The sequence below is a fragment of the Pelobates fuscus genome, chromosome 10 (genome assembly GCF_036172605.1).
Source record: "Pelobates fuscus isolate aPelFus1 chromosome 10, aPelFus1.pri, whole genome shotgun sequence".
In the NCBI taxonomy this organism is placed as follows: Eukaryota; Metazoa; Chordata; class Amphibia; order Anura; family Pelobatidae; genus Pelobates; species Pelobates fuscus.
Window position 1 is genome coordinate 151828299 of NC_086326.1, and position 16273 is coordinate 151844571.

The window sequence follows — 16273 nt, forward strand, 5'->3', positions numbered from 1 at the left end:
TAGGGAGTTATCTACTAAGCGGCTGCAAGATGCAGCCACAGCAATGAATAGGATCGGAGTTTTATTAATTAGAATGAAATTGCGATCCGAACAAAGTGCCGAATTGCGTTCTAAAACAAACGAACATACTGTTCTCATTCAGTTAGAATGCAATTTCGTCTAAAATGACAGGAAGCATCGTGGGAACACAGAGGAAAGGTAAGGATTATGGGAAAATTGCTCTGACCAGCGGAAATGAAGCACACTTTGCTCCTCCGCTGGTCTGAGCTGGTCAAGCGGAGAAATCCTCCATAAGACAAAGAGTCCCTACTTTGTCTTATGATTTTAAAGAAAACTAAAGAAGACAGGAAGAAAAGAATAACAGATCCTGAGAGAGGGGGAGAAGAGGAAGAGATTGAGGAAAGGTAAGTTCGGCATGACAGTGCCGCTTTAACTTAAAATGTACAAAAAATGTATTGTACAAATACATTTAAAAACATGTGAAGTAAACATAAAAAATACAGTATAAAATAAATACAGGTCTTCTTCTCTTATTGCCTTCAGGAGAGAACTTGCTTCCCTTAACAGAAAGTCACAATGTCTATCAAAAAGATCCATGCTCGTCAAATCTTTGACTCCCGTGGAAAACCCACTGTAGAGGTTGACTTGACAACACACAAAGGTCTGTTCCGTGCTGCTGTTCCAAGCGGTGCCTCCACTGGGATCTATGAAGCTCTTGAGCTTAGGGACAATGACAAGACTCGTTACCTGGGAAAAGGTGTCCGTAAAGCAGTTGATCACATCAATAAAACCATTGCACCAGCCCTGGTTGAGAAGAGTCTAAATGTTGTGGATCAGGAAAAAATAGACAAACTTATGCTGGATATGGATGGGACCGAGAACAAATCCAAGTATGGTGCCAATGCCATCCTGGGTGTGTCTCTGGCAGTGTGCAAAGCAGGCGCCGCTGAAAAGGGAGTCCCTCTGTACCGTCACATTGCCGATCTGGCTGGGAACCCAGAGGTTGTGCTGCCTGTTCCTGCATTTAATGTAATAAATGGTGGCTCTCATGCTGGAAACAAGCTTGCCATGCAGGAGTTTATGATCCTGCCAGTTGGGGCAACCAGCTTCAAGGAGGCCATGCGTATCGGAGCAGAGGTCTACCACAACCTGAAGAATGTAATCAAGCAAAAGTATGGACAGGATGCTACAAATGTTGGCGATGAGGGTGGCTTTGCTCCCAACATCCTGGAAAATAAGGAAGCACTGGAGCTCCTGAAGACTGCCATTAACAAGGCTGGATACACCGATCAGATTGTCATTGGAATGGATGTGGCTGCTTCAGAATTCTACCGTGATGGAAAGTATGATCTGGACTTCAAGTCACCAGATGACCCCAGCAGATACATCACCCCCGATCAGCTTGGGGATCTGTACAAGAGCTTTGTGAAGGATTATCCAGTTGTGTCCATTGAAGATCCTTTTGATCAGGATGATTGGGCTGCCTGGGCAAAGTTCACAGCGTCTACTGGCATCCAGGTAGTAGGTGATGACCTTACTGTGACCAATCCCAAACGTATTGCAAGGGCAGTGGAAGACAAGGCATGCAACTGTCTCCTACTAAAGGTCAACCAGATTGGCACAGTAACAGAATCACTGCAGGCCTGTAAGCTTGCTCAGTCCAATGGCTGGGGAGTGATGGTCAGTCATCGTTCTGGAGAGACAGAAGACACTTTCATTGCTGACTTGGTGGTTGGCCTCTGTACCGGACAGATTAAGACTGGGGCCCCATGCAGATCTGAGCGTCTTGCAAAGTACAACCAGTTGCTCAGGATTGAGGAAGAGCTGGGCAGCAAGGCAGTGTTTGCTGGAAAGAACTTCAGGAAGCCAATCATCAACTAAGTGGCTGCAATCTCAAATTAAGCACTTAACCACCTGCTGTAGTCACTGCAAACCTAGACACATCAGTGCTGGACATGCCTGTTCCAAATTCAAGCCCTTCCAGCAGTGGTTGTGGTGGTCAACCCTGAGCCTCATCACAATCCAGATTCTGTCAGTCAGTCCCTGAAGCTTTGCTGCTTATTAGAAAAATTCCTTGTTTGTCTCTCTAGGTGCCTGCATGTTGTCTGTGTTTTTTCTGTTGTGGATGTGGTCCTGGACACTTCATTGTCTGTGTTCTCTTAAAGTTGTGTTGCAGTCTAACGAGAGATTAGCCAACGGTTCATGTGCAGAGTCTGGAAACTAGTTTTTGAAGAGGTAATAAAACTATATTGAAGGTGAAAAAAAATAAAAATAAATAAATACAGGTACAAAATAAAAAGTCCTGAATTATGCAAATGTGTTTCACTCCTGTAGAGCTTCTTCAGTCAGTTGTAATATGGTCCTGTGAATCTTAAATACTTAAGTGTCCGTCTTCTGGACCCTCCCCTTGGGTCACATGTATAGATTTATTAGCCAAACACAATTCCTTTCAGTTTCTTTCCCCTCTCAATCATTATGTTCAGCTGGTCCTATATGGTCCAGTTGACTGGCTTTATTAGAGCCTTATTTCAGTTTAATTCCATTGGTGGTCATAGAAACATAGAATGTGACGGCAGATAAGAACCATTCGGCCCATCTAGTCTGCCCAATTTTCTAAATACTTTCATTAGTCCCTGGCCTTATCTTATAGTTAGGATAGCCTTATGCCAATCCCACGCATGCTTAAACTCCTTTACTGTGTTAACCTCTACCACTTCAGCTGGAAGGCTATTCCATGCATCCACTACCCTCTCCGTAAAGTAATACTTCCTGATATTATTTTTAAACCTTTGTCCCTCTAATTTAAGACTATGTCCTCTTGTTGTGGTAGTTTTTCTTCTTTTAAATATAGTCTCCTCCTTTACTGTGTTGATTCCCTTCATGTATTTAAATGTTTCTATCATATCCCCCTCTGTCTCGTCTTTCCTCCAAGCTATACATGTTAAGATCCTTTAAAGGACCACTCTAGGCACCCAGACCACTTCAGCTTAATGAAGTGGTCTGGGTGCCAGGTACCTCTAGGACAGGGGTAGGCAACCTTCGGCTCTACAGATGTTGTGGACTACATCTCCCTTGATGCTTTGCCAGCAATATGGCTGTAAAAGCATTATGGGAGATGTAGTCCAAAACATCTGTAGAGCCGAAGGTTGCCTACCCCTGCTCTAGGATTAACCCTTTTTTTTTATAAACATAGCAGTTTCAGAGAAACTGCTATGTTTATAATGAGGGTTAATCCAGCCTCCAAATCCTCTAGTGGCTGTCTCATTGACAGCCGCTAGAGGCGCTTGCGTGCTTCTCACTGTGAAAATCACAGTGAGAGCACGCAAGCGTCCATAGGAAAGCATTGTAAATGCTTTCCTATGCGACCGGCTGAATGCGAGCGCGGCTCCTGCCACGCATGCGCATTCAGCCGATGACGTCGCGATCAAGATGGAGAGGAGGAGGAAAGCTCCCCGCCCGGCGCTGGAAAAAGAGGTAAGTTTAACCCCTTCCTCTCTCCAGAGCCCGGTGGGAGGGGGTCCCTGAGGGTGGGGGCACCCTCAGGGTACTCTAGTGCCAGGAAAACGAGTGTTTTCCTGGCACTAGAGTGGTCCTTTAACCTTTCCTGCAATCCATGAACCAGTTTATATATAACAGTACGAGGTTGGAAGCTCAGGGAAAACACTCAAATAAATGGGGTTGACCCAGTTTATATATAATTTTATTTTACACTGTTTTAAAAGTTTATTAAAGGACCACTATAGTGCCAGTTTAACATACACGTTTTCCTGGCACGAGGGTGCCCCCACCCTCAGGTTCCCCCTCCCGCCGGGCTCTAGGGGCAGGGAGGGGTTAAACTTAACTCTTTCTCCAGCGCCGGGCGGGGAACTCTCCTCCTCCTCTTCTCCACCATAGCAACGTCATCAGCTGAATGCGCATGCGCGGCAGGAGCCGCGCGCGCATTCAGCCAGTCCATAGGACAGCATTATCAATGCTTTCCTATAGACGCTGGCGTCTTCTCACTGTGAAAATCACAGTGAGAAGCACGGACGCGCCTCTAGCGGCTGTCAATGAGACAGCCACTAGAGGCTGGATTAACCCATTTATAAACATGTTTATAGAAGAAAGGGTTAATCCTAGCTGGACCTGGCACCCAGACCACTTCATAAAGCTGAAGTGGTCTGGGTGCCTATAGTGGTCCTTTAAACTTTTCTATAGGCATTAGGGGAACTACCTGTCATTCCAGGCACTCCCCCTGCTGGCACGGCTATTCCGTACATGTGATCGTGAGGTCCCCGCTATCACATGGTCCAGGGGGACCAGATTAGACGCGGGGGGACTGCCTGGGATGCCAGGCAAGTCCCCCCCCCCATCGCGTTCGCCAGTGAGTAGGTAAGTGGGAAGGACGGTGTGGACATGCTATGCCGCCGCCGTCCTTAAGGGGTTAAGTAAAGAGAGACTTAAGCAAAATATATACCTCCTGTCATTGATAAAATGTAAGATTATAGGTACAGTAAAGCTAGCATAATCTACAATTGTTAAAAGGCAATCCTCATATCAGAGGAGATCGAGCGAGCGAGCGAGCGAAGTGAATCCAGACTAACCAACTAAAAACAAAGCTCGAGTCTAGGAAGTCGGCTATTGGGATTTAGGGGCTGCCACGAAGCAACGGGGGGCTTGAGTTGTCGGATTCTTTTCCATCTCAGTGTTACTTCATTTGGACTTTCAGTATTCCCTCTCCCCGAAAACAGCAGTTTAAGAGAAACTGCTATGTTTACACTGCAGGGCTAATCCAGCTTCTAGTGGCTGTCTCCCTGACGGCCACTAAATCGCACTTATTGGACGCTGGACATAATCACGGACCTCCAGCATCAGATCTTCCCCCATAGGAAAGCATTGAATCATTGAATAATGCTTTCCTATGGGGAGGTCTAATGCGTGCGGCCATTGATGTGCGTTAGGTCTCCCCATCGGCGGAGGAGCGTGGGTGGAGCCTGACCCAATGCTGAGGGACATCGGCGCTGGATTCAGCACCGAGGGAGGGGGCACTCCAAGAGCCTATAGTACAAGAAATACGGGTTTGTTTTCCGGGCACTATAGGATCCCTTTAAAGGTTGTGTCTAACTAGCTTACAGCTAGTTCTTAACAAGTTATTCAACTCTAGGTTTATCTGCTGCCAAAGAGACTATTGCAACATTGGAACCGATTTAGCAACCTTCCATTCACTTTCAGGGTATTCCAGCTATCCATTCTAACCACTGGAATTAGCACCATTCACTTTTTTTTTTTTTTTTTTGGAACCTAATAAAGCTATTTTTTGGTTTTCTTTAAAGTACTTTTCTTATCAAACCTTGCTTTTTTGAGCTTGTGTTGAATTTGCTATTCTAATCGATGGTAATACTGTTGGTATCTGATCCACTTTATGAGGTCCGATCCAATCTAATTATTCTGATAGCAACTGCAGTTTGATAAATCTCCAGTGCATTCTGTAGATCTCTCAAGGTATGTGTTTAGTTTATTTTTTTATTGCATTATTTATTGAGGAAAATGTGTAGTAAAGTATTAACATAAACTTACATTTTATTTTTCTTAAGCCTATTTTTCCACACCATCTTAATACTCCCAAAAAAAGTAAGTTGTATTAGCTCTTAAAGGGAAACTCCAGTGCCAGAAAAACGACCCGTTTTCTGGCACTGGAGGGTCCCTCTCCCTCCCACCCCCCAATCCCCGGTTACTGAAGGGGTGAAAACCCCTTCAGTGACTTACCTGAGGCAGCGGCGATGTCCCTCGCCGCTGTCTCCTCCTCCACGACGCTCCTCCCATCCATTGCGTCGGCCGATGGGCGAGACTGATCTCGCCCACCGGCCGAGGAGACCTAATGCGCATGCGCGGAAATGCCGCGCTTGCGCATTATGTCTCCCCATAGGAAAGCATTGAAAAGTCATTTCAATGCTTTCCTATGGGGTTTTGAGCGACGCTGGAGGTCCTCACACAGCGTGAGGACGTCCAGCGACGCTCTAGCACAGTTTTCCTGTGCTAGAAACTAGGAAGTGACCTCTAGTGGCTATCTAATAGACAGCCACTAGGGGAGGACTTAACCCTGCAAGGTAATTATTGCAGTTTATGAAAAACTGCAATAATTACACTTGCAGGGTTAAGGGTAGTGGGAGTTGGCACCCAGACCACTCCAATGAGCAGAAGTGGTCTGGGTGCCTGGAGTGTCCCTTTAATTACCATTTCTAATCTGACTAGTGTGTCATGGAAGAGAAAATACAATCAGGAACTGCATGGTTAACAGTGAGTTAACATCTAAATGAATAGTTACCCAGCCACTCCTTGTTTGTGAAAGCACTTCTTTGAAATCAGATCACTTTAATTTAATTTTCATTTCTTCTTCCTGCTTCCAGAAATGGCGTCTGCTGATCTGAGAGACGAGCTGACCTGCTCCATCTGTCTGAGTATTTATACCGATCCTGTAACCCTGACATGTGGACACAGCTTCTGCCAGGTCTGTATTGGGGATGTTTTTGATAAGCAGGAGAAATCTGAAGTTTATACATGCCCAGAGTGCAGAGCAGAGTTTCCAGAGCGCCCTGCACTTATTAGGAACAGGAAGCTGTGCAACATAGCAGAGAGTTTTCTATCTACTCACCCAGAGCAGGAGGAGGTTAGGATCCTCTGTACATATTGTATTCACTCACCTGTACCTGCTGCTAAAACATGTCTCCTGTGTGAGGCTTCATTGTGTGAAACCATCTGGGGGTCACAGCAAATCAGAAGATCATATTTTAATTGAACCCACCAAATCCTTGTTGGATGTAAAATGTTCAGTGCACAAGAAGTTACTGGAATATTACTGCTTTGAGGATGCAACCAGTATGTGTGTGTATTGTAGACTGGATGAAGAGCACAGGGGACACCAGGTGGAGACTCTGAATGAGGCTTCTGAGAAGAAGAAGGAAACATTAAGAAATATTTTGGAGAAACTGACTTTAAAGATGGTGGATGCTGAGAAAAGAGTCCAGAACCTACATGAACACAGAAGAAATGTGCAGGAAAAAGCTACTGGTTTAACAGAACAAGTAATTTCCCTCATTAGGAGCATCAGAGAACAGCTGGTAGCCTTGGAGAAGCAGGTCTTGAGTGAGATCAACAGGCAAGAAGAGCAGGTCTCACGTAGAGTCTCTGATCTAATAAAACAGCTTGAAAAAGAAAAAGATGGGATTTCCATGAAGATAGAACAAATTAAGAAGCGGCTGTTTAGCATGACTGACCCACTAACCATCTTACAGAAACCGGAATCGGACGGTTCTGACTATTGTGATGCTGCGGATGGGGATAACGAGGAGAGAGGAGACCCTCTTTGTACTGTAGAGGATCTAGATGTGTGTCTCGGCTCCGCTATCTTACACTCAGGTTTAGCCAGTATAGTGGCTGGTGTAATGAGACGGCGCCATGTTCTAGAGGCTTCAGACAGATCACTGAATGTGAGCACCGCTTTAGACATCTTATTGGATGTAAACACAGCGGGTAATAATGTAGCAATATCCGAAGAGCTGAAAACTATATCCAGGTCAGAAATAAACCTGAGACGACGAGAAACACTAGAGAGATTTCAGTTTTCTCAGGTTTTGAGCAACGTTAGTTTCTCTTCAGGGCGACATTACTGGGAAGTAGAGGGCAGTAAATCAGGGGACCTGAGTGTGGGACTGGCCTATCCCAGTATAGACCGGAAAGGGCACAAATCAGGGATTGGTTATAACAACAAGTCCTGGGGTTTGTGGAAATGGAATAATAATCTATATGTTATGATGCATGACCGAAAAGGAATATGGTTGCCTTCTCGGCCTACCTGTCAGAGATTGGGGATTTACCTGGACTATGAGGCTGGGCGGCTGTCCTTCTATGAGCTGTCTGACCCAATGACTCATTTACACACCTTCACTGCCACCTTCACTGAGCCGCTTCATGCTTGTTTCTGGTTAGGGGGTGACTCAAACTCATCAGAGAAAGCGATCTCTTATCTGGAAAAATGTTGCTTGAGAATCAGGACCTAGGAATATTGATCTTGATGTGGGTTGACCCTCTTTGTGTATTACTATGTACAGGTAGCTAGTCTGATAATAGGGATTACAATACATGGTTGTAACAATATCACATTCCATGGTTACTGATTAAATCACAGCGGCCAATGAGTGTTAGGAAGAATTAAGGTGAATGTAGTACTCATTATCATAAACACCTAAGCTTGAGCATGCTGGGACATGTAGTCCATAATAGTTGTAATTTCTGAGTTTGGAAGAACGGATTCCTTATATATCTACTGAACTATGTTTTATTTTATGGCTCTCTTTAAACTCCTGGTCTAATATCCCTCTGACCCACATCTCTCATCTCTAAATATCTGCTATAGTCACAATCCCTATTAAATCTACGTGGAACCACAAAGTAAATGCAGATATGTCAGCCACAAACAGGGACTGCTTAGATAGGACCTACCTACCATGGATGGTCCTGACAAGGGAGTGTGTGTGAACGGTATGTCGTATGGATAGTTATGGAAATGTGTTTTATTGCAATAACAAATAATAGTAAGACTTCTTTTTTTGGATTATTAAGCTCAATATAATACAATTATAAAGTACATTGGGTAATAAAATTGTAATGTATAAAATGCTAAAAATATATATATATAAAACGGTCAAACTAAGAAAAATCAGATGCTGAAACATTAAACTGCAAAGCCTATGATTATAAATACAAACATTGTGACCGTGTTTTTTTACAGTTGTGGGTGTTAGTCTTTAATTCTACCCAGTAATGGTTGTTTTAACAATTCCACAAAACGGGGAGCTTTGGGAACTCGCAGCCCTTTGCAATTTATGCAAATTGTAATTACCTTGTGTAGACTTGTGACCAAATCTGTTACAAAAATGAAAGAAATAGTTCTCTGCTCATTCTTTGCAAATATAAAAACTTCTATTCCAAATGGTAAAATAGGTTATATAAAGACAACATACAGTGCTAGACTCCCTTCTGCAACTGTGTCTGCCAGTCAGCACGTTTCGTAAGATCCTTTATCACATTAATCAAATCGCTGTTAATCTATGCCTGTACGAAGTGATCGAGATTTACCAGTAGAATATTTTCGGTCTCCTCGTGTAAATCCCGGACTGGTCGATTTATTCGGGCGCAGATTCACAGAAATTTGATACGTTTATCGCAGATCTAACGGATTTGTGCACAAGTCTTTTTTTTTATTATTTTTATGTTTTGTAATCATCTGTATACGTGAGAATATGTACAAAGGATCAGCGCTAATATACTAGACGTTACAGAGATAAATATAAGGCAGCACACCTTAAAAATAGGGCTCCCTCACAGGCACTATAGAGTAGACAAGGCAAAAAAAGGTGAAGCCACAGGTGAAAAAACCTGATTATAAACTACACAAGCACATATACCAGACACTCCATACGTAACCTGTTCCCTCAATGCGGATTTCATTCCAGCCACTTGACTCTCGTTATATTCAAGCTGGTCCATGTTCCACCTTTTCCATCCTGGCTGCATTCTGTTTGTACCATGATTCCATCTGAAAGCGGTGTCTCTCGCTTTGTAACTCGCTGTCACACAGTAATAATTTAATAAATACTTCATTACCTAGAGTTATTCACTAAAGTGAGGTATGTGTTGAATTCAAAGTAGATTTAACATTTAAGGCTGAACTGGCAGTGTAGCTGACTTGGAGAATGTTTACATTCACTTTGAATTCCTAACAATTCTTAATTTAATGAATAGCCTAGACAAAGATGTGTCAACACCTGGAAAGCCACTATTTTCCCACAAATAACATACCAAATAAAATAATATCTATATATTCTGATAGTAGGATTGATAATAAAATGACTGTGTCGACAACCAATGTTTTCTATACCTTACAGCTCATCACACCAGCCTCACAATGCCTGAAGCCAAACTCGTGCTGCAGATTTCCATTAACGATTAAACAGTTTTGGACTTTGTGGCTCAGCTTCCTCTGCCGTAATGTTACACATATTAACTGCTGTACGAGGCAGCTTGTGAAACAAGGAGGTTACTGTATTATGCAGTATGCTCCACTTCATTTTTTTGGCTTCTCGTCCAATCCAGTGCTTCTCTTAGAAGTATTGTGGACAAGAAAGGCAAGTGCCGTGCTCCACCACTCTAATGCTTCTCATCAAGCGTTGTTTGATGTCCTCAGGCAATGCATGAGGATGTTGGACGTCGAGAATCGAGTCAGACTCAGTTTTCACAGCAGAGGCCCAGGTCAGTGGTGCTAAACTCAAGAGGCAGCAATGGCTCTGCACCTGCCTTGCAAAGACTTCTCATTGAGCTGCACTGGGAATGGTGTGATTAGACAGCCACATTAGGTCTGTTCTGAGGAAAAGGGGGAGGGCTTGCAAAGGCTGCAGATCTTTTGCAGTCTGTTTTTAATTATACATCAAATGGACAAACATGCATGTATGTTTTCATTTGGGGTATAGCTATTAAATACAAAAAGATATGGAAGGGCTGCGCCAAATAAGGGTAGATAGTCCAGTAAAGTATTGATAGGGTGCCAATAGATGGTCTAGGATACTTGATAGAGTTCCTCTGTGGATGCGTCTAGTGTAGACCGTTCCGTAAATGTAAATACAAGAGATGTAGAGGCGACTAATGGTATAGTATGAAAGTTCAGGGTGTGATGGGTAACAAAATGTAGAGAACTCACATTCAAGAGAGCTATGGCCAGCTCTGGTGTGGATTGCGTACAGCGGTATAATCCCCGCTTATAGGATATGTAGGGAGGGGGTCTCCGTCAACACCGTCTGGTAGTCCAGAACTCGGAAAAGAAAGACAGAAAGCGACAATAGTGCTCTCAATTTTGATGTGGTTCAGTGTGCAGATAAGAAGAGGTAAAAAACTCACATTTGAGGGAGCTAGGGCCAGCTCTGGTGTGGATAGCGTACAGCGGTATAATCCCCGCTTATAGGATTTGTAGCGGCGATACGTCCGTCAGCACCGTCTGGTGATCCAAGGCTCCAATATAGAAGAATAAAAAGCAGCAATAGTGCTCTCAATTGTGATAGGTTAAGAGAGTAGTAGAGGAAATAAAATAATACTCACAAAGATAGAGCAGAGGTACTGCTCTATGGATAGGCGCTGGTGGTATGATCCCCACCTAGGATTTCTTGGAGTCCTGGAACTTTAAAATTGCCAGTGGAAGTAAAAGTAACCAGGAAAGGTTAAAATGCCAGGAATAGGTAAAAAAAAAGTTTAAAGTGCATAGAGAGTGCAATAAAAAGAGGATTGGTACAATAAAGTAGCCAATAAACTTTTATTGATCTAAAATACACAACAAAATACAGAATTAATAACCATAAACGCGTTTCACGTAATATTCCGGCTCCCGGTATCAGTAGACAGCCCGCGAGGGAGCAGAGCGGACAGGTTAGAGCTCCCTCGCCGCCTCTCATTAGAACGCTGCCGCCCGCCGCACCGAAGCCCCACTGGACCCCAGGGACACATCCACACCAGCTCTCCAGGAAGGGAGGCTGGGTGGATATTATTAATAATTTGTGTGTGTATGTGTGAGTGTTTGTCTGTGAGTGTGTGCCTGTGTATGTGTTTGTCTGTGAGTGTCTGTGTCTGTGTGAGTGTGTGTCTGTGTATGTTTGTCTGTGAGTGTGTATGTGTTTGTGAGTGTGTGTCTGTGAGTGTGTGCCTGTGTATGTGTTTGTCTGTGAGTGTGTGTGTGTCTGTGTATGTGTTTGTGAGTGTGTGTATGTGTGAGTGTTTGTCTGTGAGTGTGTGTCTGTGTATGTGTTTGTCTATGTGTTTGTCTGTGAGTGTGTGTATGTGTTTGTCTGTGAGTGTGTGTGTATGTGTTTGTCTGTGAGTGTGTGTCAGATCAGTGACGTCGGTGTGTTTGTCATTGAGTGTTTGTGGCTGTTAGTGTGTATACACCACTGAGTGTAGTGTGGCGGAGCGGAGCGTAGTACAGGAGCTTCTGTTTCCTGTACCCAACCAGACTGACAGGAAGTGCTCACTGGGAGAGCACTTCCTGTCAGTCCAGCCAGGTACAGAAAACTAAAGCTCCTGTAGAGGATCTGCTCCGCAACGCTCCAAGACAGGTAGGAGGCACACCAGGAAGGGGAGTGTGACCGCTAAGAGGGTGGGGGGTGCACCAAGGGATAGGGAGGGGAGAGAAAAACCAAGGGACAGGGAAAAGAGGGGGGAAGGGAGAGGAACACTAAGGGGCAGGGAAGAGGGAGGGGCTGGTTAGGAGGCACATAGGTGAAGATGTTAATTTTAGGGGAGGGGGGGCGGAAAAATGCATCTTCGCCTTGCACCGGCCCTGTCTATCTGTATGGAGTGTCAGCGTATGGGAACACAGGGCTCTATCTGTATGGAGTGTCAGTACATGGGGACAAGGGGCTCTATCTGTATGGAGTGTCAGCGTATGGGAACACAGGGCTCTATCTGTATGGAGTGTCAGCGTATGGGAACACAGGGCTCTATCTGTATGGAGTGTCAGCATATGGGAACACAGGGCTCTATCTGTATGGAGTGTCAGCGTATGGGAACACAGGGCTCTATCTGTATGGAGTGTCAGTACATGGGAACACAGGGCTCTATCTGTATGGAGTGTCAGCGTATGGGAACACAGGGCTCTATCTGTATGGAGTGTCAGCACATGGGAACACAGGGCTCTATCTGTATGGAGTGTCAGCACATGGGAACACAGGGCTCTATCTGTATGGAGTGTCAGCACATGGGAACACAGGGCTCTATCTGTATGGAGTGTCAGCGTATGGGAACACAGGGCTCTATCTGTATGGAGTGTCAGCACATGGGGACAAGGGGGGGCTCTATCTCTATGGGAGGTCAGCGTGTGGAAATGCAGGGTAGCAGGTATTGGGAAGATTGTGCTAGTGCAGGATAGTGGGACTTGTCGTGGACTGGGCAGTATTATGGTAGTTATGGGATGATAGTGAGATTTAGTGAGGTATTGTTGGTTGGGTTAATTTAGTAGGAGAAGGCGCAATAGTGGGAGTTGGAAATTGTGTCTGTTTCACAATCGTCTCTCACCCCCAATTTGTGTCTGCCTAAATCCTACTCCCACCCCACCAGTAGCTTGGCTGGTTTCTACCTGGCTTGTCTCTCCTCCACCCATCACATTGGCAGCAGCTTGTATAGAGGGGATGGGGGAAGGCATAGCAATCAGTCAGTGCACTGCCTCCTGCAGGCTGCAGGTTCCTCTCTACCATCTATGAAACCTAATAAGGATCTTCATAGTAACATAATTAACTTGGGGTGTGGAATCATCCCCCAGTTATTGGGCACATGTTCTCCCCCCCAATCACCACCAATAGTCTACTTTCACTGAGAAATCCCAACTAGAAGCTGTCCGCCTTGTAGGCTGCAGTCAGCACTGTGATGCGGGACACTATCTTCATTTTGGGTATTAAAAACACTTGTTGTCAAACTCAAATACCAGCCTAGAACGTATCTGAATTGGGATAACAGTCTGCACAGCAGCAATGAAATCATCAAATACATATGATTAACATTTAGTGAAAATGAATTAGTAGTAAAACAAAGGCTGGAAAATGTTTTATTATTAGAATTGCACAATATCCATGTAGTGAACGTATACGCCAAAACACCTATAAATAGTTTGGTTCTAAAGAATGGGGTATATCTCACCCTATAATCACAGTGATATATAAGGGTAGGCAAACAGCATATTTGGAAAAAACTAAGTAAACCGTATACAGTGCAGATGGTTTGAAGAATTCAAGTAACTACACTCACACGAGGTGGAGCCAGATAATACGAAGGCCCAATTGACACAGGTTTGCCTTTGTAGGTAGCAACACACCTCTGTTCAGGTTCAAAGGTTTGCTTTTTCATGAAGTATCTGGAACCTCCAGGGTTAAGTCTGCATTACATGCTCACCACACCCTGTAGGTGTAACAGATTTCCATCTGGTTTTATTGATTTGAATGTCTTTTTTCCCGCTTTCAACAATGGCGTTTCATCAAGTGAGAGACGAGGTAACCTGCTCTATCTGCACAGATATTTATACAGATCCTGTAACTCTAACATGTGGACACAGCTACTGCCGGGCCTGTATCACAAGAACATTGGACACCCAGGAGGAGGAGGAGAGAGAATATTCCTGTCCTGAATGCCTACAAAGGTTTAGAAGAAAACCTGAACTTAAAAGAAACAGGAAACTATGCAATATAGCTGATCTGTTCGTACCCTCAGAACCAGTGCAAAAAAAGGCTGGGGTCCCCTGTACTTACTGTGTTGAATATCCTGTACCTGCTAAAAAAACATGTCTGCATTGTGAAGCTTCTCTGTGTCATAACCACCTGATGGTCCACAGCCAGTCAGAAGAACATGTGTTGACTGAACCCACCAGTTCTATAGAGAACAGAAAATGTTCCATCCACAAGAGAGTCCTGGGGTATTACTGTTTGGAAGACACTGTCTATATCTGTGTGTCCTGCTTGCTGGCCGAAGAACACAGAGGGCACCAGGTAGAGACCTTGAATGAGGTAACTGTGAAGAAGAAGGTGAAACTGAGAAATATTCTGGAGAAACTGACCTCAGAGATGGAGGAGGCTGAGAAAAGACTACAAAGTCTGCTGGAACAAAAGCAACATATGCAAGATAAAGTAGCCAGAGTATCAGAGAAAGTCACTGCCCTCATTGTGGGCAGTAGGCAACAGCTAGGAGATCTACAGGAACAAGTCCTCTGTGAGGTTTCCTTACAAGAAGAGCAGATCTCACTCCGAGTCTCAGATCTAATCCGGCAGCTGGAAATGAAGAAGGAGGAGCTGTCCAGGAAGATGGGTCACATCGAGGAGCTGTGTAACACAACGGACCCATTAACTGTCTTACAAGGATGTGAATCAGACAGCGCTGACTATTGTGAATCTGAGGAGAAAAAACATGGGGACCGAGAGAGAGTTGATAAAAACCTCCAGGGGCTAGATGATCTGGATGTGACTTGGATTTCATCAAAAGTATATACAGGTTTAGCTGCTATTGTGACTGAATTAAAGAGACAGCTGGATATAACAGATAATCCAGGCAAGTTTCTAGAATTCAGCCGTTTTTCAGATATGTTCCCAGATATAAATGTACTTCAAGACGCGAATGTTAACACACATTCAGTCTCAGACATGTTGCTAGGTGTGAATGTGGGTTCAGGCATAGCACTGGTTATAAATTTAGCTTCAGACATATTGCTGGATGTGAGCACGGTGGGTAATAATGTAACTTTATCAGGTGACTTGACAACTGCCTCCTGGTCAGAAATCAGCATGAGTCGCCCACAAACACCAGAAAGATTTCAGGTGTCCCAGGTTTTAAGCTCCAGGAGTTTCTCCTCAGGGCGACATTACTTTGAAGTGGAGGGAAGTGAATCAGGGGAATGGATTATAGGGATGGCCTATCGCAGTATAGACAGGGAAGGCGGTCAGTCATACATTGGGAATAATAACAAGTCCTGGGGTTTGTGGAGATGGGATGAGAATCAGTATTACATGAGACATGACCTTAAAGTTATTCCGCTACCTCAAAAACCTTCCAGTCAGAAATTTGCACTATATCTAGACTACGAGGCTGGTCACCTGCTATTTTACGAGCTGTGTGAGCCCAGCAGGCAGTTACACACATTCACAGCCACCTTCACTGAGCCTCTTCATGTTGCATTCTGGATAGGGAGACGTGGAAAGGTAAAATTTAGAAGCAAGGAATATTAATACAACAAAGTTTATTTTATTAATCTTAGAACAAATGAGAATGTTTTGTTCTTGAATACCATGGCTACCACATAGCCTTTTACATCCTTACTCCATCTAACCTTTTCTATTTGACAGTCTGCCCTGTTTGTCTTTGTATATGTCTCTTCTGCTTTTGGTTTCTATGTTACCTTCTGCTCTTGGTTTCTCTGTTACCTTCTGCTCATGGTTTCTCTGTTACCTTCTGCTCATGGTTTCTATGTTACCTTCTGCTCATGGTTTCTGTGTTACCTTCTGCTCATGGTTTCTGTGTTACCTTCTGCTCATGGTTTCTGTGTTACCTTCTGCTCTTGGTTTCTCTGTTACCTTCTGCTCATGGTTTCTATGTTACCTTCGGCTCTTGGTTTCTCTGTTACCTTCTGCTCATGGTTTCTATGTTACCTTCTGCTCATGGTTTCTGTGTTACCTTCTGCTCTTGGTTTCTGTGTTACCTTCTGCTCATGGTTTCTATG

At 44.2% G+C, this 16273-nt stretch overlaps 2 protein-coding genes and 1 pseudogene across 2 annotated transcripts; all 3 read left to right on the plus strand.

Annotated features, from left to right (window-relative positions):
* Positions 1-527: 527 nt before the first annotated feature.
* Positions 528-1944, plus strand: LOC134575264 (enolase). The gene has a single exon (XM_063434526.1). The coding sequence runs from the start codon at positions 577-579 to the stop codon at positions 1879-1881; it is 1305 nt and encodes a 434-aa protein (XP_063290596.1). The 5' UTR covers positions 528-576; the 3' UTR covers positions 1882-1944.
* A 4444-nt stretch (positions 1945-6388) lies between these two features.
* Positions 6389-8558, plus strand: LOC134575235 (nuclear factor 7, brain-like; annotated as a pseudogene).
* A 5475-nt stretch (positions 8559-14033) lies between these two features.
* On the plus strand, positions 14034-15782 carry LOC134574871 (E3 ubiquitin/ISG15 ligase TRIM25-like). Its single transcript, XM_063433920.1, has one exon. The coding sequence runs from the start codon at positions 14034-14036 to the stop codon at positions 15780-15782; it is 1749 nt and encodes a 582-aa protein (XP_063289990.1).
* The last annotated feature ends 491 nt before the right edge of the window (positions 15783-16273 follow it).

What these genes read in the sequence shown, in the direction of transcription:
- LOC134575264 (XM_063434526.1), top strand. Translation starts at nt 577, where the DNA reads ATGTCTATCAAAAAGATCCATGCTCGTCAAATCTTTGACTCCCGTGGA.
- LOC134574871 (XM_063433920.1), top strand. Translation starts at nt 14,034, where the DNA reads ATGGCGTTTCATCAAGTGAGAGACGAGGTAACCTGCTCTATCTGCACA.